This window comes from Prosopis cineraria, unplaced genomic scaffold (genome assembly GCF_029017545.1).
Source record: "Prosopis cineraria cultivar Desert tree isolate PC_DT_omini unplaced genomic scaffold, ASM2901754v1 PC8, whole genome shotgun sequence".
In the NCBI taxonomy this organism is placed as follows: domain Eukaryota; kingdom Viridiplantae; phylum Streptophyta; class Magnoliopsida; order Fabales; family Fabaceae; genus Prosopis; species Prosopis cineraria.
The window spans coordinates 4552655-4572312 of NW_026555339.1; the positions used below are offsets into that span (position 1 = coordinate 4552655).

Sequence of the window (19658 nt, forward strand, 5' to 3'; positions counted from 1 at the left end):
TAAAGGCTAACCCTAATTGACGACTCTAAATATAGTACAAGTTGTAGAATTCTAAGTTGGCCATATTTAAACTGCAAGTTATTTTATTTTTAAAATTTTTTTAGGTAGTGTTTGAATTGGTAAATTTTTAAATTTGAAATTTGGATTTAAAATCTTATTTCAAATCCATATATTTAAAATTCTTTGCTTTAGTAGTTTAAGTAACAACAATTATTACTATTAGGTAGTGTTTCAATGGTGCATATAGAAATTTGAATTAACAAGGATTTAGAAAGGATTTTAAATTATAAAAGAATTAAGATACAATTTGAATAAAATTCAAATTCATAAATTTTTAAGTGTTCAAATAGGGAATTATGTCCGAATCCAAATCTAAATGCATATGTATTCAAATATAGAATGTATTTGATAACAATAATTATAATGATTAGTAGAATTTCAACGTTTGATCCAAGTTAAATTTGAATAGTTTCAAAATTTTAAGTTTTGTTCAATATGTATAAATGTTCAACTTGATATCTTAAATAAGTTTCAAAAACATTATCAACCTATAAATCCAATTAAACATTTCAAACTACTTCCATAGACAACTAATATGTTTATGGGTTAATGTGCAAATTAACTTTTAAAGTTTTATCAAGATATAATTGATATTTTAAAGTATGTAAAAAAGTAATGTTGCCTAGATGTTTTTAAAATGGTGCAATATTACATGGAATTGATGGGGCCAAATGTTGGTTGTTAATTTGATTTTTCATCTTGGTGTGGGCATGCCATGTGGCATTTACTCCTTCCTCAGCCATGCTTCTACAATCTTCTTCTTCTTCCTTTGCAAAATCCAATCTTTTCCAACAAATCCTAGAACTAAAATTACATCCCAACAAATCAGGAACACAAGCCAAACCAATCTTTTCTAAGACAGAGATCTAAAACTAGAATAAAATCAAAAACAAAAAAGCCATCAAACTAGAAACAACAAATAAAAAATGAACCAAAGAACCATGATAGCATTGAATAAGGAAGTTCACAAGTTGAAAACAATGGCGACCTCAAACTAAAAAAAATTGAACCAAAAAATCATAGTAGATTGAAAAAACTTGTACAATACCAAACAATAGAAGAAAAACATGGCAAAAAAAAAACATAAGCAACAATTTCCTCAATTTCAGATCGAACCCGACTTTTCAATCATGAACCCAAAAACCAAATTCACAATTAGATTGAACCTCTTGAAAGAACCCATAAATTAGATCGAACCTTTCACTCTCAAAGCCTTCCCTAAGTCACTCACGCTTGAGGTAAAGTTGAATAGTTAAACTTATACTTCTTGACTCGCTTGAGTTTGAGGGCAGGGAATGAGTCAAATTGAAAAGGAATGGATGAACTTTGAGAAGGAAACTCGGTAGCCAGAGGTAGAGTTGACAAGGGAAGGGACTAGGTCAAGGGCATTTGAGATAACAGAGAGAGACAAAGAGAGAGCATAGTGTGAAGCAAAGAGAGGAGAGTGTGGAGGAGGAAGGTGAACAAGGGGTTTGAGACACCACAAGGAATCCGATCAATATGACCACAACTTTTGCAAGAACGAAGTAGGGCGCAACTTTGCGCATGGCTCCAGCTTAAGACATTGTGAGGTTTGTAGGTCACAAGGAGCAGTAGTGCCAATCTAAACATGAGGTAGAAGATGTGAAGTCATGAGGAGGAAAGGATGAGAGAGAATAAAGGGAAGAAGAAGATGATGATGAACGGTGACCATGGCAGAAGATGGTAGCATGGGGGTAGGAAGGGAAGAAAAGGGAAAAGAGAGATGAAAGGGTGGGGCAAAAGTGGTGGGACCTACCACCATTTATTATTGTTGTTGTTGTTGTTAATATTATTATTTTATTTTATAATTTTTTCAAATGATAAAATGTGATGTGAAGGCTTTATAGGAACACCGCATAAGCAGAAAAAAGTCAACTAATAGTCAACGTTTTATTTTTATCAATTATGGGTAACATTGCATCATTTTCAAAATATCAAGAACAACATTACACTTTTAAATTCTTGAAGATATCAATTACACCTCAAGAAATACTTGGAAGGCGGATTGGCCCTTTAAACCTATGTTTATAGCCCATCCATTACAAAAAGTATCAAAGTACTTTGTCATTATCTCTCTATGGGAACTTTTTTAACTCCAAGAACTCCCTTCCTTTTGTGTCATACAGAATTTTTGAAGTAGTTTGTCATGTACAGATAACTTTTGGATACAAGGTTTTGATGGGACATCAATTTGTGACATCAATTGCTTTTTTTCCCCCCAGAATGAGAAAGGTCACGGCAAAAACTATGCAAAAGATGACAATCAAGTCATGTCAGTACTTAAAAAGCTACTGCACCCTAAAGACAGTTTGTCTAAAATCTTAATGTCAAGACTATTACTAAACTAAAAGCCTGCCATGTAAGCCAATTTGCACAATTATTGACTTATCTAAAAATGTGATCAAAAGTGATTCATCTACTCTTTCATTATAAAGTCTTTAATTTTCGTGATCAAAAGTAATCATCCTTTCATTAAGACATCATTTGCTTTCATTGCATGTCTTAATTTAGCTAAAGTAGCATCTTAGCACTAGGGTAACAGCATCTATTTGAATGATAAAGAGTAATAATTCTTACTCCCTCTGATCTTATTTATAGATTAGAGACAAAAAAAATTTTTTAATCCTATTTATAAATCATGTCATTAAATTTTCATCATAAATTTTCTCTTTTACACTCCATTGAATGTTGGAGTGAGAAAATATATTATTAAAATATGTATTTTTAATAAGGACAAAATTGAACATTTATTAAATTGTAAAACAGAATTAATGAATTTTAAAATTTTTTTTAATATTGGTGAAACATGTGAAGGGTAACTTATAAGGAGAACATTTAAAATGAACAAATTGAAAAGGCTATAACAAATCATTCATGGCAACATGCAAATTACACCCAGATTTGTCAGTCATTGTAAGTAGGGTTCTTGCAGTCATCAATGGTACTTCTATCTATATGGAACGAGAGACAAATCCCCTGTCAACCATTTTATCCACCAACTCCTCATGCTTCTTTAACTGTCCTGCCTTCCTTAGCTCGCTCAGAACCATCTCATAAACCCCCTGATTCGGTTTAATGCATTTCTCTTCAACCATCTCTCTCAGCAACTTGTACGCTTTGTTCCAGTGTCCCATTCCGCAATACATTGTGATCAAAATCCTGTAAGTATTCACATTAGGCTCAACCTCATTCTCGTCCATTTCCTTCTTCATTTTGAGGACCATATCAGTTGATCTCGCATGAGCGAGCATGCCCATCAATATATTGTAAGTCAGGGTATTAGGCTGACACTTGAGTGCATTCATTTTAGCATACAACCTATGAGCACCGTTTATATCATGTAACTTAGCTATGCATCTGAATAAGAGATTGAAAGTAGATGCATTAGGAGCACACTCTTTCTTAACCATTGAATTGAAAACCTTAATAGCTTCCTCAAGATTATCATCTTTACAATGGGTCTCTATTAGGAAATTATAGGTGATCGTATCAGCGGGACACCCGAGTCTCTTCATCTGATTATAAACTTGCAATACCTTCTCAGTTCTTCCAGCTTTGACGTGAACACGCATCAGGTTGTTGAAAGTAATGGAATTAGGATCACAGCCCACATCTATCATCTCAGAGAAAACATCATGCGCCCGAGTGATTTGCCCACACCGACATAGTGAGTCGATCACAATGCTGTAAGTATAAACATTGGGTTTGATTCCAGCCATCTTCATCTCCCCAAACACACGCTCGGCCTCGGAAATATTACCCGCTCGGCACCAACCACGAACCAGGTTGGTGTACACTATGACATCGGGCTCAAATCTGTGCTTCAGGCTATCGAAAAAGGACTGAGCTTCGCTTGCCCTTCTCTTCTTGCACAGAATACTAATCACAATTGAAAACGCAATCTTGTCGGGCGCGCAACCGTAATCTTCCATACGGTTAAAAGTGTGGACGGCCTCCGCAGCCAATCCTGCTCTCACGTATCGCCGGACGAGAAAAGAGAATGTCTCAACGGTTATTTGGATGCCTCGGGCTTTCATCAAATCGATGAGATGCCAGGCTAAATCGAAGAGCCTGAGCTTACCGGCGAGGTCAATCATCTCGACATAGGGCTCCGGCGAAGTAGGAAAACTCTCGCACGCGGTGACCCAATTGAAGAAAGCGAGGGATTGGAGGAAAGGGATACCGTGGCGGACACCGCCGCATTTCTCGAGCACGCGGCGGGCGATGGAGGGGGAAAGTGGATGGTGGGCGGAGAGTCGAGAAAAGTCGAGGGAGAGATCGGGGATTGTAAAATGAGGGGTGGGTGGAACGGCGTTAAGGTTAGGGTTGTTGCGGTAATGGTCTTTGATTAAAGAGTGAAATTTTTCAGCAACGACGGTTTCTTCAGGAGATAAGGAAGTGCTTTGGGTTGTTTCATTCACGTCTTGTTGAAGAGTAGCTTCTGAAACTAAAGATGAAGAAGAAGAATAGAACTTGGAAGTGCGAGTGAGAGCGCGGCAGAAGCGCAATCTGGAGTTGATGAAGGCCATGGAAGGAAGGAAGCAGATCGTTCCCTCCCCTGCTTTCGAGCTAAGGTGTGGTCTGTTCGCCGCCTCTTACTGAGCTAAGTAAAGACCATATCCCCTTTGCTTGAATGCATTAGGTTTATGTATTATGAAACATTTCATCCAAACTAACTAATTTAAAAACGGACATGCCTTTCACCGAACAATAAAATTATACATTTTCACTTTATATAACTTACTCTCTCCTGCCTCAAATATAAAAAGCGAGGATCGCACATAAGCACCATTAGAAAATGTTATTTACAGTGATTATTGTTTAATTAAAAACTGAGATTTGTTTTTTTGGGAGGGTGATTTCTTATTGGTTCCAGTTAACATATTGCAACAATCTTTGCGTGCGATTTTCCCAATATAGAATAATGGCAGTAACTATCTCAATTTTTTTAATTTTGACTTATTATGACCTGATTTTTTTATAATTTTAATTTAATTATAATTTAATCTCTATAATTTTAAACATTTAAAATATTGATCCTTCTATTTTTTAAAAAATATAAATATTATAATTATTTTAGAATTTTAATCTTTAAAAGTTTTAGTAATTTAAAATACTAGTCCTAAATTCTAAAATATTTTTAATATTTATAATTTTTTTAAAATATAGAGATCAATATTTAAAATTATTAAATTATAAAAAATGAATTGCAGCGAGTCAAAATTAAATGATTAAATTATAATTGAATTAAAATTATAAAGACTGAATTATAGCGAGATAAAGTTGAAAGATTGAATTATATCAAGTTAAAACCTTAAAGATTAAAATATTAATTTTTTATAAAAATAACATGTATTTTTATTTTTATTTTTATTTTTAAATAATTGTATAACTATATTAAATATTTTTATGCTAATAAAAAAATAAAATTAAAAAATTTTAATAATTATTAAGTGTCCTATATTTTAGACAAATTACTTTAGAAAACGTCCTCCAAATAGAATCATAAGGGGTATATATACATGTTAAAATATATATTTAATTATTTAACTTTATATGAGGTTTATTTTTGTCTCTTAGTGTAAAATATTTTTTTAATCCTTTAATTTTAACAACATTAGTTTTATCATAAAAATATGTACATTAAACTTTTAAATATTGACAAAACATTTTAAAATATTAACATATTAAATTAATTTTTTTAAATAACAATAATTAGGATAAAAATAATTATTTAAAAATAACTGTATTACAATAAAAGCACTAAAACTAAATTAAAATTTTATATAAAATTAGAGGATAAAAAAAACACTTTAGCATATATATATAAAATTAATTTTATCCATTAAATTTATAACTTAATAAGACAAAGAATACTTAATTCCACTTATAAATTTAGTAATGATTTGTAAATTTAAAAAATGACTTATAAGTATCACATTTTAAGAATTTAAATTGTAAATTTATGATATCTAATCTGTAAATGATAAGGTATTAATATTGTCAAAAAATTAGCTTATAAATTTAATAAAATTTGGCTTTTGAATATTGAAGGTTTGCTTATAAGCCAGTAAAGTTTGACTGATAAATATTAAATGTTTATATTTCGATAATTATTTTAAAAAGTTATTTTCCAATTGACCACATCATCAATGACAGTCAATCGGCATTTGTTAAAATAAGTGAGTCCAGTATTTGTGTTGTTTCGTTTTTGTAGGAGAAATTTAACTATAGTCGGCAAAAAAAAAGTGGAGAAATTAATTATAACTATATTTCAAGCAACTTGAGAATATTTTACAAATTAATGAGACTCATTTAAAAGTAATTCTTTTAAGTGAGACTTATCGATGATTTTCACTTCAGTTACTCGTGAGCAATGTAGTTGGAAACGCTCCATCGTGAATGAAATGAAACTTAAATTCTCACATATGAGACCAATTGCTGCTGCTTTTTTGTTGCTTCAACCATTACTATTTGTTGAACATAAGATGTTTAAAAAAAAAAACCAAACAAAAACAAAACAAAAGATGGGCTTAGCCTGAAAGAGGGGATTGAAATTCCAGGGATAGAATGCTGATGAATGATGAATGTGAAACAGGACTAATTTCCGTAAGGTTGGGCTGCAAAGTTAAAATGTCCCAATTGTTTGCAGGTCCAAAAACTAAGCCCAGATGAATAACAAGTAACGACCACATTAACATTATCACGCCAACTCTTTTTTTTTTTTTTAAACCACTTTTTTTTTTTTTTTAAATCATGTACGCCATGTTAAAACAAGCTCCGGATGAATCAGAGTGCTGACCGAAAAGGGTGTTCGCCGGAGAGAACTGAGAAATGAGCGGAAAGCTGAAAATATGGCGCCGCATGTCAATTGCTGTCAAATTCTGGACTCCTTGTTCCTGCGGACAGAGCAAGCGCCACTTGCACCAAGGCCCAGACACCATTGAGGAGCTTCTCGATAGGCATCTAGTCAAGAAGGATAAGTCCCTTGACGACGAAGAAGAAGAATTGATTAATCGGAGGCGACTCACCAGCACTCGCCGTGAAGCACTTAGCCTTTACCGCGATATTCTTCGGGCCACCCGCTTCTTTGTGTGGCCTGACCCCAATGGCGTCCTCTGGCGTGATATTCTCCGTCACAATGCCCGAAAGGAGTTCGAAGAGGCCCGCTTCGAGACCGACCCTGAAATCGTCACCCGATTACTCATCGGTGGCCGCGAGGCAGTTCACTCTGCTCTTGAAAAGCTCGCCAATCAGATTCAGAAGGATCGTGGTGGTGGAGATCCACGCTGACCTATCCTCTTCTTCCCATTCTTAGTATGTGACTTCGACTGAATAAAGGTGTTATGTTGTATCAATCTTCTAAAGCCTATTCCTTTCTTTCTTGTTTGTGTGATTTACAAATCTGGATATTGTTTGTCTTCACTTAAATTTACGGTTCTGAACTGAAAACTACCGATGAAGTTGTAAATATTATTCAAATTTCAGACAGAAGATGAAAGGAAACCAAGGAAAACGGGGAGAGGAAATTCTTCTTTATTGTGTTTTATGTAAGAATTCCTAAAATATCTTCTATACATATGATATAAAAAATAAACTCCACACCATGAACAGCTCGGCGAATTTCTCAATCTCTGTATAACCTACGGAACCCACATTAGCACCCACAATTTGTCTACTGTCATAAATGTCTGTTTCCGGCTAATTACACATCCTATCCCCCCCCCCCAAAAAAAATAAATAAATAAATAAATAAAGAAGAAGAAGAACAAACGAAAAACTGTAATCACCGGAAGCATATGGTACTCAGTTGTTATGGTGCATATGATATGCCACCGGTTATCCTATGCCTGTCATATTCTCCGGTCACGTATGTCTTATTTTATCTATTTTACTGACATATCTGGTGTCTGGTTTGTTTAGGGCATTCTTTAGGCCAAGAACAATGGGCCATGTTTATGCAATTAGTGTCTCATGCATCACTGAGTGCCAAAGTTGATAATCCATAAGGATGTAGTCATGTCTAGTTCCTGAGGAGTGCTACACCTTGATTTTATCAGTGCAGTATTCAAATTCGACTCTGATTTCCTTAAATCTAATGTTGGTTAGGTTGATTTTATCATTGTATTTTTTTTTTTTCCCGGTCATATGCTCTAACGCTCTATACCCTGTGGTTTTCCACATTTGACTCTTGGCTAAATCGGCTTTAGTGGGGGTGCCCCATACATTTTTACTTCACCGTACTATTACGGGCTGAAAGTCTGGCGCAGCACACGGCGCCCGTGCGGCGTCCTGGAAGACAAATCTTACCACATACGGATCACATTGGTTTCGCCCTGTCATGGGCTCATCAGGGAGGCGGCACTAGCCCCCGACCAATTGTGCACTCAGTCTGAAGACTGAGGCAGAACACCCCCAATGCTAATGTCGCCCCCTTTACCCATATTGTGCGAGGCTAACCAGCGGATCGTTCATTAACTTGGTCTTTACACAGTCACGGAGATATCATCCGTGACAATACGCCCTTGTTTGATGTTGATTCCTGCCTCCATTCTCTGTATAGACCTGTTTAATTTGTCAAATTTTTAGTTTGTACAAAAATCTTTGTCAATTCATTGCCTGATCTTGTCTATTCTCACTCAACCCTTCATCCTTTTCTCATTGATGCACAGAGGAATAGGAAAAGACTAATGTGTAAAGTGAACACCACCGTCATTAGCTGTGTTAATTCAGAACTTGGGGTAGAAGCTATTGTTGTACATGTTTGAAATTTTGGATTGGGATAACATTGAAGTAACATTTGAATTGATGGATTTGGATTTTAAATTTGAAATCTTGCATTTTAAATTTCACATTTGAAATGCATGTATTTTAATTTTTTTTTTTGCTTAAAAAATTTCAAATAAAGAAGAGAGATGAATTAAAATTTGAAAAAAAAATGAAAAATTAAGAATGATGAGTTTATTTTTATTTTTTAATGGACAAAAAAAAATGAGAAAAAATATGAGAGTTACAGGGAACAAATAGTGAAAAGAAGAAGAAAATAATATATTTAGAGTGATTAAAATTCAAATGACTAATGTCTGGAGAGAATTTGAAATTACAAACAAATTATAATTTAAAATGGATTTAAATTTAAACCAAATTTAAATTCATAAATTTTTGTATATCTAAACTAAAGATTTAATTCAAATTCAAATCCTCATTAATCCAAACACAAGTTCATTTTTATTATTTGCCAATTGAGCATACTTTTGAGTTGCGTGCTGTCATCTTTTGTATCTTTGAGTTTTATTATACTCTTAATGAATGGCATTTGAGAAGCTTGTGAAATTCACCTGTAACACCCAAGACATCAATCTCTCTTCGGGGTCAGTATCTACTTTGTCTTGGGGTCCAGGCACTTGCTTTTCTCATTTAAGTCTAGAAGGTGATTATTTACATGATGGATGTTTTCGGTACAAAATCCCTTGGTGCCAAATCTATTCTGTTTCCTGACTGGCTTTTCAGATTTTCCCCAGTTCATTAGGATTCCTGCTAATTGGGTCCTCTATGATTTTGTTCCTAGACAGGAATAAGAAGCCTCTTCAGGTGTTACGAGGATAGAATATTTTCCCACGATTTTAGGAACCAGAAAAGACCTTAAATTCTGCTTTATCGATCATGTTCGGATTCTTTTGGTGGATAGATAGTGCTTTCTGGAGTTTGATGTCTCGTGTTGTTGATACGCTTACTGTTTGTTTGACATTGTTTAATGTTGACAAAGATATTTCGCTCCTTCTGCCTCTAGAGATGCCTTTTTTAGGCAGCCGGAACCAGCTTAAAGTTCTGTGTTTTATTGGAAGATGTTGATTAAGTAATGAGTTCAGAGGATGTATATCTGTGTGATCACCGGTCTTACTCATTTTTCCTAACATCTGCCCTAGTTCTTCGGAATTGAATTCGTGAAGGAGTTATAGCGGTTCCGACTGTTCATACGAGCCCAAAAAAGTGGACGAGTAATGAAGATTTGTCGCGTTGTCATTTGTTGCTGACCTAGTTACACTTTTTCGTGTTGTAATGATGTTGAATTAACAACGTGGACTTATTTGATTACCAACAGTGTAAGCATGTGTCAAAGGCTCACCGAGCCAAATGCTCTGACGCTCACACTACCTCTTCCTTGCCCATTACGTTTCTAACATGCCAAATTCTATGGCATTATAAATTATAAATTTATTTAGAGATACTTGCAGTAGTAACGTCACTTTTTACAAACAGGATGAATCACACAAGTTACCATGATAAGAGGTTTCAAAGCAAATAAACTCACCGTTTTAACATATAAACCTTATAGAAATTATGTAATAAAATATTAAAAGAATAAAAACTAAAGTTTTTTTTCGGCTAAACTATTCTCCGTGAATTCCTGTCCTTTTTCAACTCAAACGTTTCCTCAATGCTTATTTTCCTGTTTGGCAGTGATTAACAGGAATGAAAGAGGTATAGTTAGCAAGAAGACAATGATGAAGCGGCAAAACTCGAATGCTGAAATTGAACGTCATGAAATTCAAGGTCGTCCAATATTCCGAAGCTGGCTCAAAATTTCATCGAAGTCTGCGGGAGGCTGGCATGAAAAGTGTAACTGCTCTCCCGTATGAGGATGCCGAAACCTGCAACACAATGTTCTATTTTTATTTTTCATGCAAATTTGAGTGTGAAACTGAAAACAATTAGTATGTAAGATGGTACTATCCTCTCACCCGAGGGTCAAAGCATGAAGGCAAGGCCTATCTAGCCTAGAAACCATTTGTACAATTTTGCCACGCAAGCTTGTCGGTATTCTGGGCAGTAGGAGTGATAAGGCCATGCTCTTCGTCCCTCCATACACCTCATCACCCAGCAGAGGAACTCCTAGATACTTGGAGTGTGCACGTATCTGAAATAACCATGAGAGCATGCTTTACAAGGTTTCCCATCTCTTTCGGCTGTAATTCAGCCAAGTAACATACATAATAACCTTGAAGCTCAATAGTGTTGATTTTTCTTTTAGATAAGAAAATATATAAAAATATAACTCATGATGGATGGACACAAGACGCATCAATTTTATATCAAATCATGCCATCAAAACTGACTTCTTGAGTTTGATGGTATCTTCAGCTATCAAGCAAAGGCATTTTAGAAAGTAGCAGGTCATGTTTTCCCTACAAAGGCTTCAACCAACACTAATTTTGATATCTTGTTCAGCAGGCCCCTCAAAATTTACCAAAGATCCCCACTTACATGATCATATCATAAACCATTAACATCTAGTTTTCAAGCTATATACCATGAAATACCTGATGAGTACGCCCGGTTTCTAGCTTCCATTCAAGCAATGCACAAGCACCGTTAGCAAGTATCTCAATTACTTTGTACCTGATACGATGCAAGTAACCAACTTCCAATGAAAAACATAAGTAACACAATGATCAACTACTTCAATAGATCGCACAAGGTAAGATTCTCGTCCATTCCATTCAGTTTTAATCACTTAAAAGCAAAGACCCAAAATTGCCAAAAATAGAATATCCTGAATCCATTTTGTCAAAGGTAAATGCTAATCTGCTGGACTAATTCCACTGGAGGGGCAATTGGTATATTAGCCTCGATCATAGAAAGAAACCGAATTTCATATTATTTTCACACACCACCACAAGCATCTATGTTCATGTTTTAGTTGCTGCTTAATATTAACATCCCCATAGTCAAATATAACCAGAAGCAGCCAATGCAAAGCATATTACTTGGTGAATCACCTACTAGCAGCATAACGGGCTTTTCTAGCATTAACTGATCCAGCTACAGCAGTCATCCGAATCCGGTTATTAGGGTCACGACCAACTGGAACCTCAACACGTCCAGCGGTTGGATAGGGAACCCCAACAGTAAGACTGACATACACCCTCTTGATAGTACGTAACTTGAATTGTTCTGATAAATGGATGTGGGAATGTTCATCCTGCCATCAAAGCATATAAAAAGGGGAACAAAACTATATTTTTGTCTATTATAGTGTAAGAGAGCAAGGATTCCCATTTTTCACCAACGTAGGAGCTTGTGATCAATTACCACAAGATTATGTAATACCTTTGCTACAACAAGCAATCCACTAGTGCCTTTGTCCAGCCTATGCACAATCCCTGGGCGGACTGATGCTCCACACATGTAAGAATATGTTTGTAACTCTTCACTGGAGTTTGGACGAATAGAGAAGCTATCAAAATCATCATCAAAATCTTCAGTCTCTGAAAGAACTTCCTTGTCAGAAATCTCAGCATTCGGAAGACTGCAATGGTGAAGAATGCCATTAACAAGAGTACCAGATGTATTTCCAGGTGCTGGATGCACAACCTAAGTTGAAGAACAAACCATGTCAATAATTTGACCCCGTCAGGCATTAACAATACCTTCTAAATATTTCTAATGCAGTTACGCATGTTGGAGTAAAAATTAGAGAACGTGAAGGTATTCAAACTTCATAACCTACTGCTCTGCAGTTTAAACAGGTTATGCCAATTTTTTTCCATTTCCTTTACTTTTTTTAGGGCTGTTCTGAGGGTGACAAAATATTTTGGAAGGATAAGATGAGATGCATATAAGAGGCAAGCTTTACAGCTCATATCTCCGACTGCTTGTTTTTGAAGACTAGGTATAAGCAAACTTCAGCCGCTTAGTTTATGTCCACCATGTTATTAAAATCATGGTGTGTTCTGACGGCTTTAATTGTCAAAGATATATCAATTTTACAAACAGAAAACTGGAAACATGTATGTAAATAGTACTTCACGCCAATAAAAAATTTAGAACTGTAGGCTTGAAATTACCACGTGCGCAGGTTTATTAATTACTAGTACATGCTCATCTTCATAAACAATATCTAGCTGCATATGTTCTGGCTGAGCTCTCAACTGTTGTAACTCTGAAATCGTGCAATTGATCTTATCCCCAACCTTGACATTGAAAGAAGCCTGCTCAAAAAAATCAATAAACACGAGCAGATTCCCCCTATCATGAGTTCATGGCAATTGACATCAAAGCGCTATTTTTTACAATTGAATTCATGAAATAATCGATCAACAAAAAGAGCACTAAAATACAAACAGGGGAATGTTTGAGCTTCCTCTTGAAATCAAGGAAGAGCCACTTGTAATTCAGGATATCTGAAGTTGATTCATGACTGAATGTAATGGTTATCATATGCAATGATGAATTCTTCATCAAGTCTCTATGCGCAAAGATGAACACCAACAAATATTAAGAGAGTTCCGATTAAGATTGGTTCCATTAAGAAACTGATTGGTACAATGTACGAGCATAATCTAAACATTAGAGATATTTTGATGGATTTTGAAGACATAACACACCTTAATTCATAAACTAACTAACTATGATGATTTTTGTTATTAGATTTGCAGAAGTGAACTCGGTTAATCACACGTATGCTTCATTCATCACATATGGCCGCGCTTCCGCAACATGTTGAAAACTGGTCAGTTTTACCAAACACAAACCCACACAAGGAAATAAAAAATTATTTAGATTCCATTGCGCAAACTTTTCCATTGCCAATGAGATTTACCTTATCAACAACACGGCCGTTGACAAGAACAAGCCCCGCTCTAATACTTGACTGCACACGAGCCCTGGTTATGCCGCTGATGCGGGAAGAGATCCAAGAATCGAGCCTGATTTTTCCTGAAATGGCATCAACAGTCTCCTCCAACTGGACGCCCGCGTAATTTGTCCTCTTAGAGAAGACCGTTTCTTGCTCTCCATCGGAGTCTAAGTCTCCGTCAAAGCCGCAACAGCCTCTAATTGTTCTCGAAACACTGAGAGGAAACTTATGATTCCGATCCCTAGTGGAGAAGAGAGCGGGTGAGGGGCGAAATGATTTTGCTGTGAAAGCACCACGACATGTACAAGACTGAAGCTGGAGCATCCTTTCATCACCGCATCCCCTGTCGGACAAAAACGACGTCTTAAGTACCGCGGATCAGCGCTTAAGTAAAACGACAACGTCCTTCTAGCTATTTGTTGTTCAAATTGAAGTCCCACAAATTACTGGTAAAACAATAAAAAAAAATTGAAATCCCAAAAATAAAAATAATGATGGCACGAGGAATTTTAAATTGACGTACTTTTTTTAAAGAAAAAATTCCAGCAGGGTCGTAAGACAGTGCAGTACTAATTTGACTAAACTTTTCGTCGAGAAGTAATGGTTTTAATCTCTTTTTTTTTTTGGTAAGATCTTTTTTTTATATAACAATGGTTTTAATTTCTAATTTCAACCAATGGTCTTTTGTTTATTTACGATTAAACTAACTAGCTAATGTACTTGACATTCGCAAAAAAGAAAAGAAAAGAAAAACCAAGGACTTAAAAAACACTCCCCCCATTAAAAGCTATATAGATATTAATACATATATTTAATACATTGATACTTTTATTTTTGAAAATATAAAAGAAGACACATTTTCAATTCATGCATACATATATATATATATATATATGTAAAAAAATTATATAAAACATTTAAAATATAATTTTAATTAAGAAAATATTTAGACTATATGAGTCCTACATAATAATATCAAACGAAACGAAATCATTAATTATATTTTTATTTTATTTATACTTAATTACTACACGTCTACGCTTAATTGTCGTAGCTTCCTACTTGGGAATTATATGCTAAAAATTATATTCATAAATTTTTGTAATCAAAAAAATATTAGTTTTGTTCTTTTTTTTATATCTCAAATTTATTCTTCAAAGAAGATATAATCTTTAGCCTTAACAACAAATTATAAAAATATATTAGAAATAAAAAATTAATATCACAATATTTAACAAAATTTAATTTCTTGAAACTAACTTTAAAATATCAATTTTAAAATATCAACTCACAATCTAAAAGCATCAAATACATCAAAAATTATTTTTTCAAAAATAAAAACAATATTTCAATGCTCTTCAAATACATACCGACAAAATATAAATAAAAAAAATATCGTCATCAAACATAATACTGAAATAAATATGTAAAATAATTTAAAATATCCATGCTTCATAGGGTTAATGGGTAACCAAACAGAAATTTTAATTTCTTAAACAAGTTCACATGTAGATGAAGCTAGAAATCTCATTCTATTCAAAATGACACAGAAAATCCAATACTTGTGCAATTAATTATCACACTTTAAATTGATTGGACCACTAGCTAATCACATCACAACTTACAGTTACAGGTCTGTTATGGTGGTTACTAGTCATACAACAGCAACCAGTCGAATAAGGAGGCAAAAACGCAAACTACATGAAAGATTCCAGAGCTAAAGTGAAGGAGGCCATGAGAAGTGGAGATGTCATGTCGTTGGCCATATCAACACAGAACATTAGATTGATTAGCATATAGACTATGGAGTACACTTTTGGGATCTCACCTATCCAAGACAATCAAAGACATTTAAGATGAACGAGCTCGTACACACTTGGGGTGCACCTCATAACCACATTCAAGACACTGGTAGGCCCAGTTTGAGCCTTGTTCGTCACACTCACAGCAGATAAAGGGACCTCCTCCATTCCCATCAGACACCAAATTCAGAAGGTGGTGATGCCCTTCGTGGCAAACGAATGTCGGATAACCTTTGGCCTCTTCTTCGAGTTGTTTCTCCAGAAGCTCCACTTTGGCTTTAGTGAACGGATACGCATCCTCTTGGTACAAGTTTATCAGGTTCCTTCCGTTTCTGGTTATTGTTTTACCATTTGGACCTAGTACCACCAGGCAAGGTATCGCTTGGATATCAAAGTGCCTCGCAAGTTTCTTTATCTCTGGGTCTCCGAAAGGCAATGCTAGCCAAGGCATGTCACTGAAGTAGGAATCAAAGCATGCTTGGTCACGATCATTAGAGACCAGAACTATCTCAAAGTCCTCTCCATTTCCAGCTTCGCCCACGACCTTCTTGATGTTATGGTAGCTTGATATCAGTTTTGGAGTGAAGTTGAGGCATGGGAGGCACCACTGAGCTGAGAAGAAGAGTCCTATTGTTTTGCCCACTAATGAAGCAACAGGCACATGTTTGATGTCAGGTTGAGGGGGACCCAGAACATAGTCTCTATGTTGGTTTGTCAGTAAATTTGTCAGAGTCTGGTTCTCGTGCCTCTCTTTCTCTTCCTTCTTCAGCTGATCCAACCTCTCTTTACTGAACGGGAAGGGTTGGACTCCATAGCGGCAAATGAGTTCAACCCCATTATCTACAATTGCCTCGTCTTTATAATCATTGGGTTGCAATATTACTAGACGAGGCATGCCTTCGACGTCGAACTTTTTGTTCAGGGCTCTCTTTGATTCCAAATCTGAGAATGGAATTGCAAGCCAAGGCATTTCAGCGTAATAGGCGTCAAAGGCAGTCAGGTTTTCATCGGAGGACACGTACACGATCTCAAAACCTGGGACATTGCTCCTGAGCTCCTCATAAATGCTGACCAGCATTTCTGTGAATCTCCGGCACGGTGCGTACCAGTTAGCACCGAATAGAAGACCCACCACTTTCCCTTCAAGATCACAAACTTTCACCTGTACCCACAATACCCCAATTAGCAATCGTAATTGGAATAGGTTTCTCTGCTGATGTCCTTAAATCAAGCTGCTAATAATATGAGTTGTGATGACTTAAAAGCTTATATAATGCGTGTGCGCGCGTGCATAAGTTTAATGCGTAGCTCATCATTAAATAGGAAAGATCGCATAAAATTGTCAAAAGGGCTCACTATTTAGACGAGATTCAAATATTTTTTTATCTATTATAAAAATCATTAACGAATAACACAAAAGAAAACCGAAGTCACAAAAATATGATAACAGTGGATGTAAAAAGGAGGGGTACTGAAGAACAGACTGGCGCGGATTCTTATCCATATCAACAAGTGATATATATGTAGGAAAATGACGGGACCTAAATGGGCCACGTGTACAAGCAACAACGTTGTTGCCGGGCTAAAGGAATGGTTTATAGGTGACATCAGTCCTTTCGATTGGGATGCTTGGCTGTGCACGACACGCACAGCGTGGAATCTCACGTATACTGACAGGGACTAATACATAAGACATGTGCAGCTCGTGAGTTCTAACTCTTGAAAGCTAAGCGATTAGTAGTTTAATTAGTACACCAACAAAGCAACTCAAAAGCCATTAAGATAATATTTCGCAATTAGGAATAGCTCTTAATCCTTACATTCAAAACACAAGTGGAAAATTTAAAAAAGCTCTAAACAACTCTTGAATCTTACCTGGGTCGGTGGGAACCACCACAAAACCTAACAAAATTTAATGGCAATCGCAGTTATTTCAGGACATGAAGCCAAATCAATAATTATTCCGAAGAGACAAAAGGATTAGAAAGTCAACCATCTGTCCAAAAGTAAAATGCTTTTTCTGATATTACCCCGTTTCTCTGGGAGGAGTAAAAAAAGGACTCGGATGGCCAGGTTCTTAGCTACGCTTCTCATTTCACAGGCAATCAAAAACAATGTCATAACTCATGATTGTGATACTGATTATACATTAACCATGCACATATTAGATGATCTTGATGCTGATCGGAGGCCAAACTCTGAAGCGAACTGGGTTTACCAGGTTATTTCAAATTCTTGAACTTTCAAAAGTTGTAGTTGATGAGCTGATACCTCATGAATTTGGGTGTCAAAAGCATTAGGCATGTCACAGCATTCGGCAGGTTGGATTTGGACCAAGGATCCAACCAGTAATATGAAAAAAAAAAGAACAGGACAGAGAGAGAGACTAAGCTCGTGTCACGTTTTTCTCTTAAGCAAGGATTAAAATAGGCAAGCAAGACTGACTCAATACATCTGGCTAAAGCGAGTCTCTCCGATAAACAAACCAGAAGTTAATCAAGTTATAGACGTAATATTGGGACATCAATCATTTTTAAATTAATCATATCCACTGCCAAAGACAAGATAGTAGACAATGAGCTGAAGTCACCCAATAAACAAAAAGTAACTCATATAATATATATTAATTGATTCCTAGCTAGAAATAAAATCAGCTTCCCTTTTTCTTTTATATATAGGGACTGTTGTCATTTAACAGACTCCAGGAACTTTTTGTTCTTTTCCGGCAAAGTATATAAAGTTGGAAATATGACCAGGTTCGGCAAAGATAAAGTATTCTTCATTCTAGTTTCATATGAATCACGTAACAATTAGCAGAAAAAAGAGGGAACTGGTCGCCATCTCACACAAAAGCCGAACAAAATAATATTATGGAAGAAGCGGAATATATGGATGCTTTCAGACACTGTTTAATTTTTCCGAATTTTAGCAGAACCGAGAGAGAGAGAGAGAGAGAGAGAGAGAACCTGAGTCCCAGTTGGAGAGAGCAGAAAATCACGATCTTCGGAGGCAAGAAGGGACGAGAATCTAGAGCTTGACAAGTTTCCCGAGTGTCCATTGCTCAACAAAGCTCCAGCAGGCCCATCCTTCGTCGTCGTCTCTGTCCTCATCTCTCTCTCTCTCTCTCTCTCTCTCTCTCTCTCGCTCTCGCTCGCACGCTGCCTCCCTCTGTCTATCACTCTGTATGGGGCTCAAGCCCTTGGCTAAATGGGGAGCGAAAGCAACATCAGACGCGAACTGATGTGTTGTCCGAAGAACCACATTCTTTCCACGTCATTACATCCTGTTCGTCCTTTATCGTGCATCACACGTTGCAATCATCGGCAGTACCGAGACACAGCTAGTATGCGTTGCATACACATTGAGGATGATACCGAGGTGTATAAATACGGTCTAGATTGCTCGATACAATGCTGCCGATGATCCAGCGGCTGAGATGAGAGAGAACGGGTCCGTGGTGTCATAATAGAGGTTTGATGATGATGATTAGACTATGGGGACACCTGTCAATCCTTTTAAGTTCCTTCGCTTTTCTGTCACGACCTTTCTCCGCTGAACAGTGAAAGCATTTATTTTCCACAGTAACGTGGCAAGTGCACACTCGTACGAACGAATGATTCTAAAAATACGTTAATTAATTAATTAATATGCGACTTCACTCATCTCATTTATTTACAAGTTCTAATATATTTAACAATAATTTTAAAAAACTTAAAATTCATTAAATATGTTTAAAAATTTAATATTATTTCTCTTGCACATGCTTTAATAATATGTTTTTTAATATTTAATAGAGATTGAATGAAAAAAATTATAATAAAAATTAATTAGATAATTTGTAAATTTTAAATTAAAAAATATGAGATTTTACTAAACTTAGTCCTGCCTTCTTTCTCTGCTAATCCATTTTCATTTTTTAATTAAAGACGGGGTGGTAATAATTTGTAATTTTTCCATTCCTTTTTATCTACGATCTTACTTACATATTCTAGAAACAGTTTTTACTGAAAAGGAATAGTTAAGATATTATCGATACAGGTGTGAAGAGCGCGACCGTTATATTGAAAAAATTATAGTTATAAAGTTTGTTCGAAAATTGATAGTGAATTTTCAATACAATTATAAGGTGCCAGCAA

General features: G+C 35.7%; 4 protein-coding genes across 11 annotated transcripts; 1 reads left to right on the forward strand and 3 right to left on the reverse strand.

The window, feature by feature from the left end:
• Nucleotides 1-2930: 2930 nt before the first annotated feature.
• LOC129317804 (pentatricopeptide repeat-containing protein At1g20300, mitochondrial) lies at nucleotides 2931-4764 on the reverse strand. Its single transcript, XM_054962191.1, has one exon. It carries the CDS (start codon nucleotides 4608-4610, stop codon nucleotides 3033-3035), a length of 1578 nt encoding a protein of 525 aa, XP_054818166.1. The 5' UTR covers nucleotides 4611-4764; the 3' UTR covers nucleotides 2931-3032.
• A 2095-nt stretch (nucleotides 4765-6859) lies between these two features.
• Nucleotides 6860-11036, forward strand: LOC129317663 (uncharacterized). Of its 6 annotated transcripts, none has more exons than XM_054962014.1 (2): nucleotides 6860-7398; nucleotides 10543-11036. In XM_054962014.1, exon 1 carries the CDS (start codon nucleotides 6916-6918, stop codon nucleotides 7372-7374), a length of 459 nt encoding a protein of 152 aa, XP_054817989.1. In that variant the 5' UTR covers nucleotides 6860-6915; the 3' UTR covers nucleotides 7375-7398; nucleotides 10543-11036. The 6 variants fall into 6 exon arrangements, with proteins under 6 accessions (XP_054817989.1, XP_054817990.1, XP_054817991.1 ...); XM_054962015.1 differs by lacking the exon at nucleotides 10543-11036 and adding an exon at nucleotides 9650-9980; XM_054962016.1 differs by lacking the exon at nucleotides 10543-11036 and adding an exon at nucleotides 7570-7620.
• LOC129317661 (RNA pseudouridine synthase 2, chloroplastic) lies at nucleotides 10256-15689 on the reverse strand. Of its 3 annotated transcripts, none has more exons than XM_054962006.1 (8): nucleotides 15549-15689; nucleotides 13685-14063; nucleotides 12960-13073; nucleotides 12193-12456; nucleotides 11862-12064; nucleotides 11403-11481; nucleotides 10824-10999; nucleotides 10256-10733 (listed from the first exon to the last, which is right to left on the reverse strand). In XM_054962006.1, exons 1-8 carry the CDS (start codon nucleotides 15569-15571, stop codon nucleotides 10631-10633), a joined length of 1341 nt encoding a protein of 446 aa, XP_054817981.1. In that variant the 5' UTR covers nucleotides 15572-15689; the 3' UTR covers nucleotides 10256-10630. The 3 variants fall into 3 exon arrangements, with proteins under 3 accessions (XP_054817981.1, XP_054817980.1, XP_054817982.1); XM_054962005.1 differs by having other exon boundaries at nucleotides 12930-13073; XM_054962007.1 differs by lacking the exon at nucleotides 10256-10733 and having other exon boundaries at nucleotides 10861-10999; nucleotides 11393-11481; nucleotides 12930-13073.
• On the reverse strand, nucleotides 15181-18818 carry LOC129317662 (probable nucleoredoxin 2). The gene is made up of 2 exons (XM_054962008.1): nucleotides 18489-18818; nucleotides 15181-16684 (listed from the first exon to the last, which is right to left on the reverse strand). The coding sequence occupies exons 1-2, from the start codon at nucleotides 18630-18632 to the stop codon at nucleotides 15572-15574; spliced, it is 1257 nt and encodes a 418-aa protein (XP_054817983.1). The 5' UTR covers nucleotides 18633-18818; the 3' UTR covers nucleotides 15181-15571.
• Between the last annotated feature and the right edge of the window lie 840 nt (nucleotides 18819-19658).

Bases quoted from the DNA above. Each gene is read 5' to 3' on its own strand.
- LOC129317804 (XM_054962191.1), bottom strand. From the start codon at position 4,610: ATGGCCTTCATCAACTCCAGATTGCGCTTCTGCCGCGCTCTCACTCGC.
- LOC129317663 (XM_054962014.1), top strand. From the start codon at position 6,916: ATGAGCGGAAAGCTGAAAATATGGCGCCGCATGTCAATTGCTGTCAAA.
- LOC129317661 (XM_054962005.1), bottom strand. From the start codon at position 15,571: ATGTCTTTGATTGTCTTGGATAG. The intron at 12,457-12,929 runs GTAATTTCAAGC...TCTTCAACTTAG, and splicing joins TTAATAAACCTGCGCACGTG to GTTGTGCATCCAGCACCTGG. The intron at 11,000-11,402 runs GTATTTCATGGT...TGGTTATTTCAG, and splicing joins AAACCGGGCGTACTCATCAG to ATACGTGCACACTCCAAGTA.
- LOC129317662 (XM_054962008.1), bottom strand. From the start codon at position 18,632: ATGAGGACAGAGACGACGACGAAGGATGGGCCTGCTGGAGCTTTGTTG. The intron at 16,685-18,488 runs GTTCTCTCTCTC...TTGTGGGTACAG, and splicing joins TCTCTCCAACTGGGACTCAG to GTGAAAGTTTGTGATCTTGA.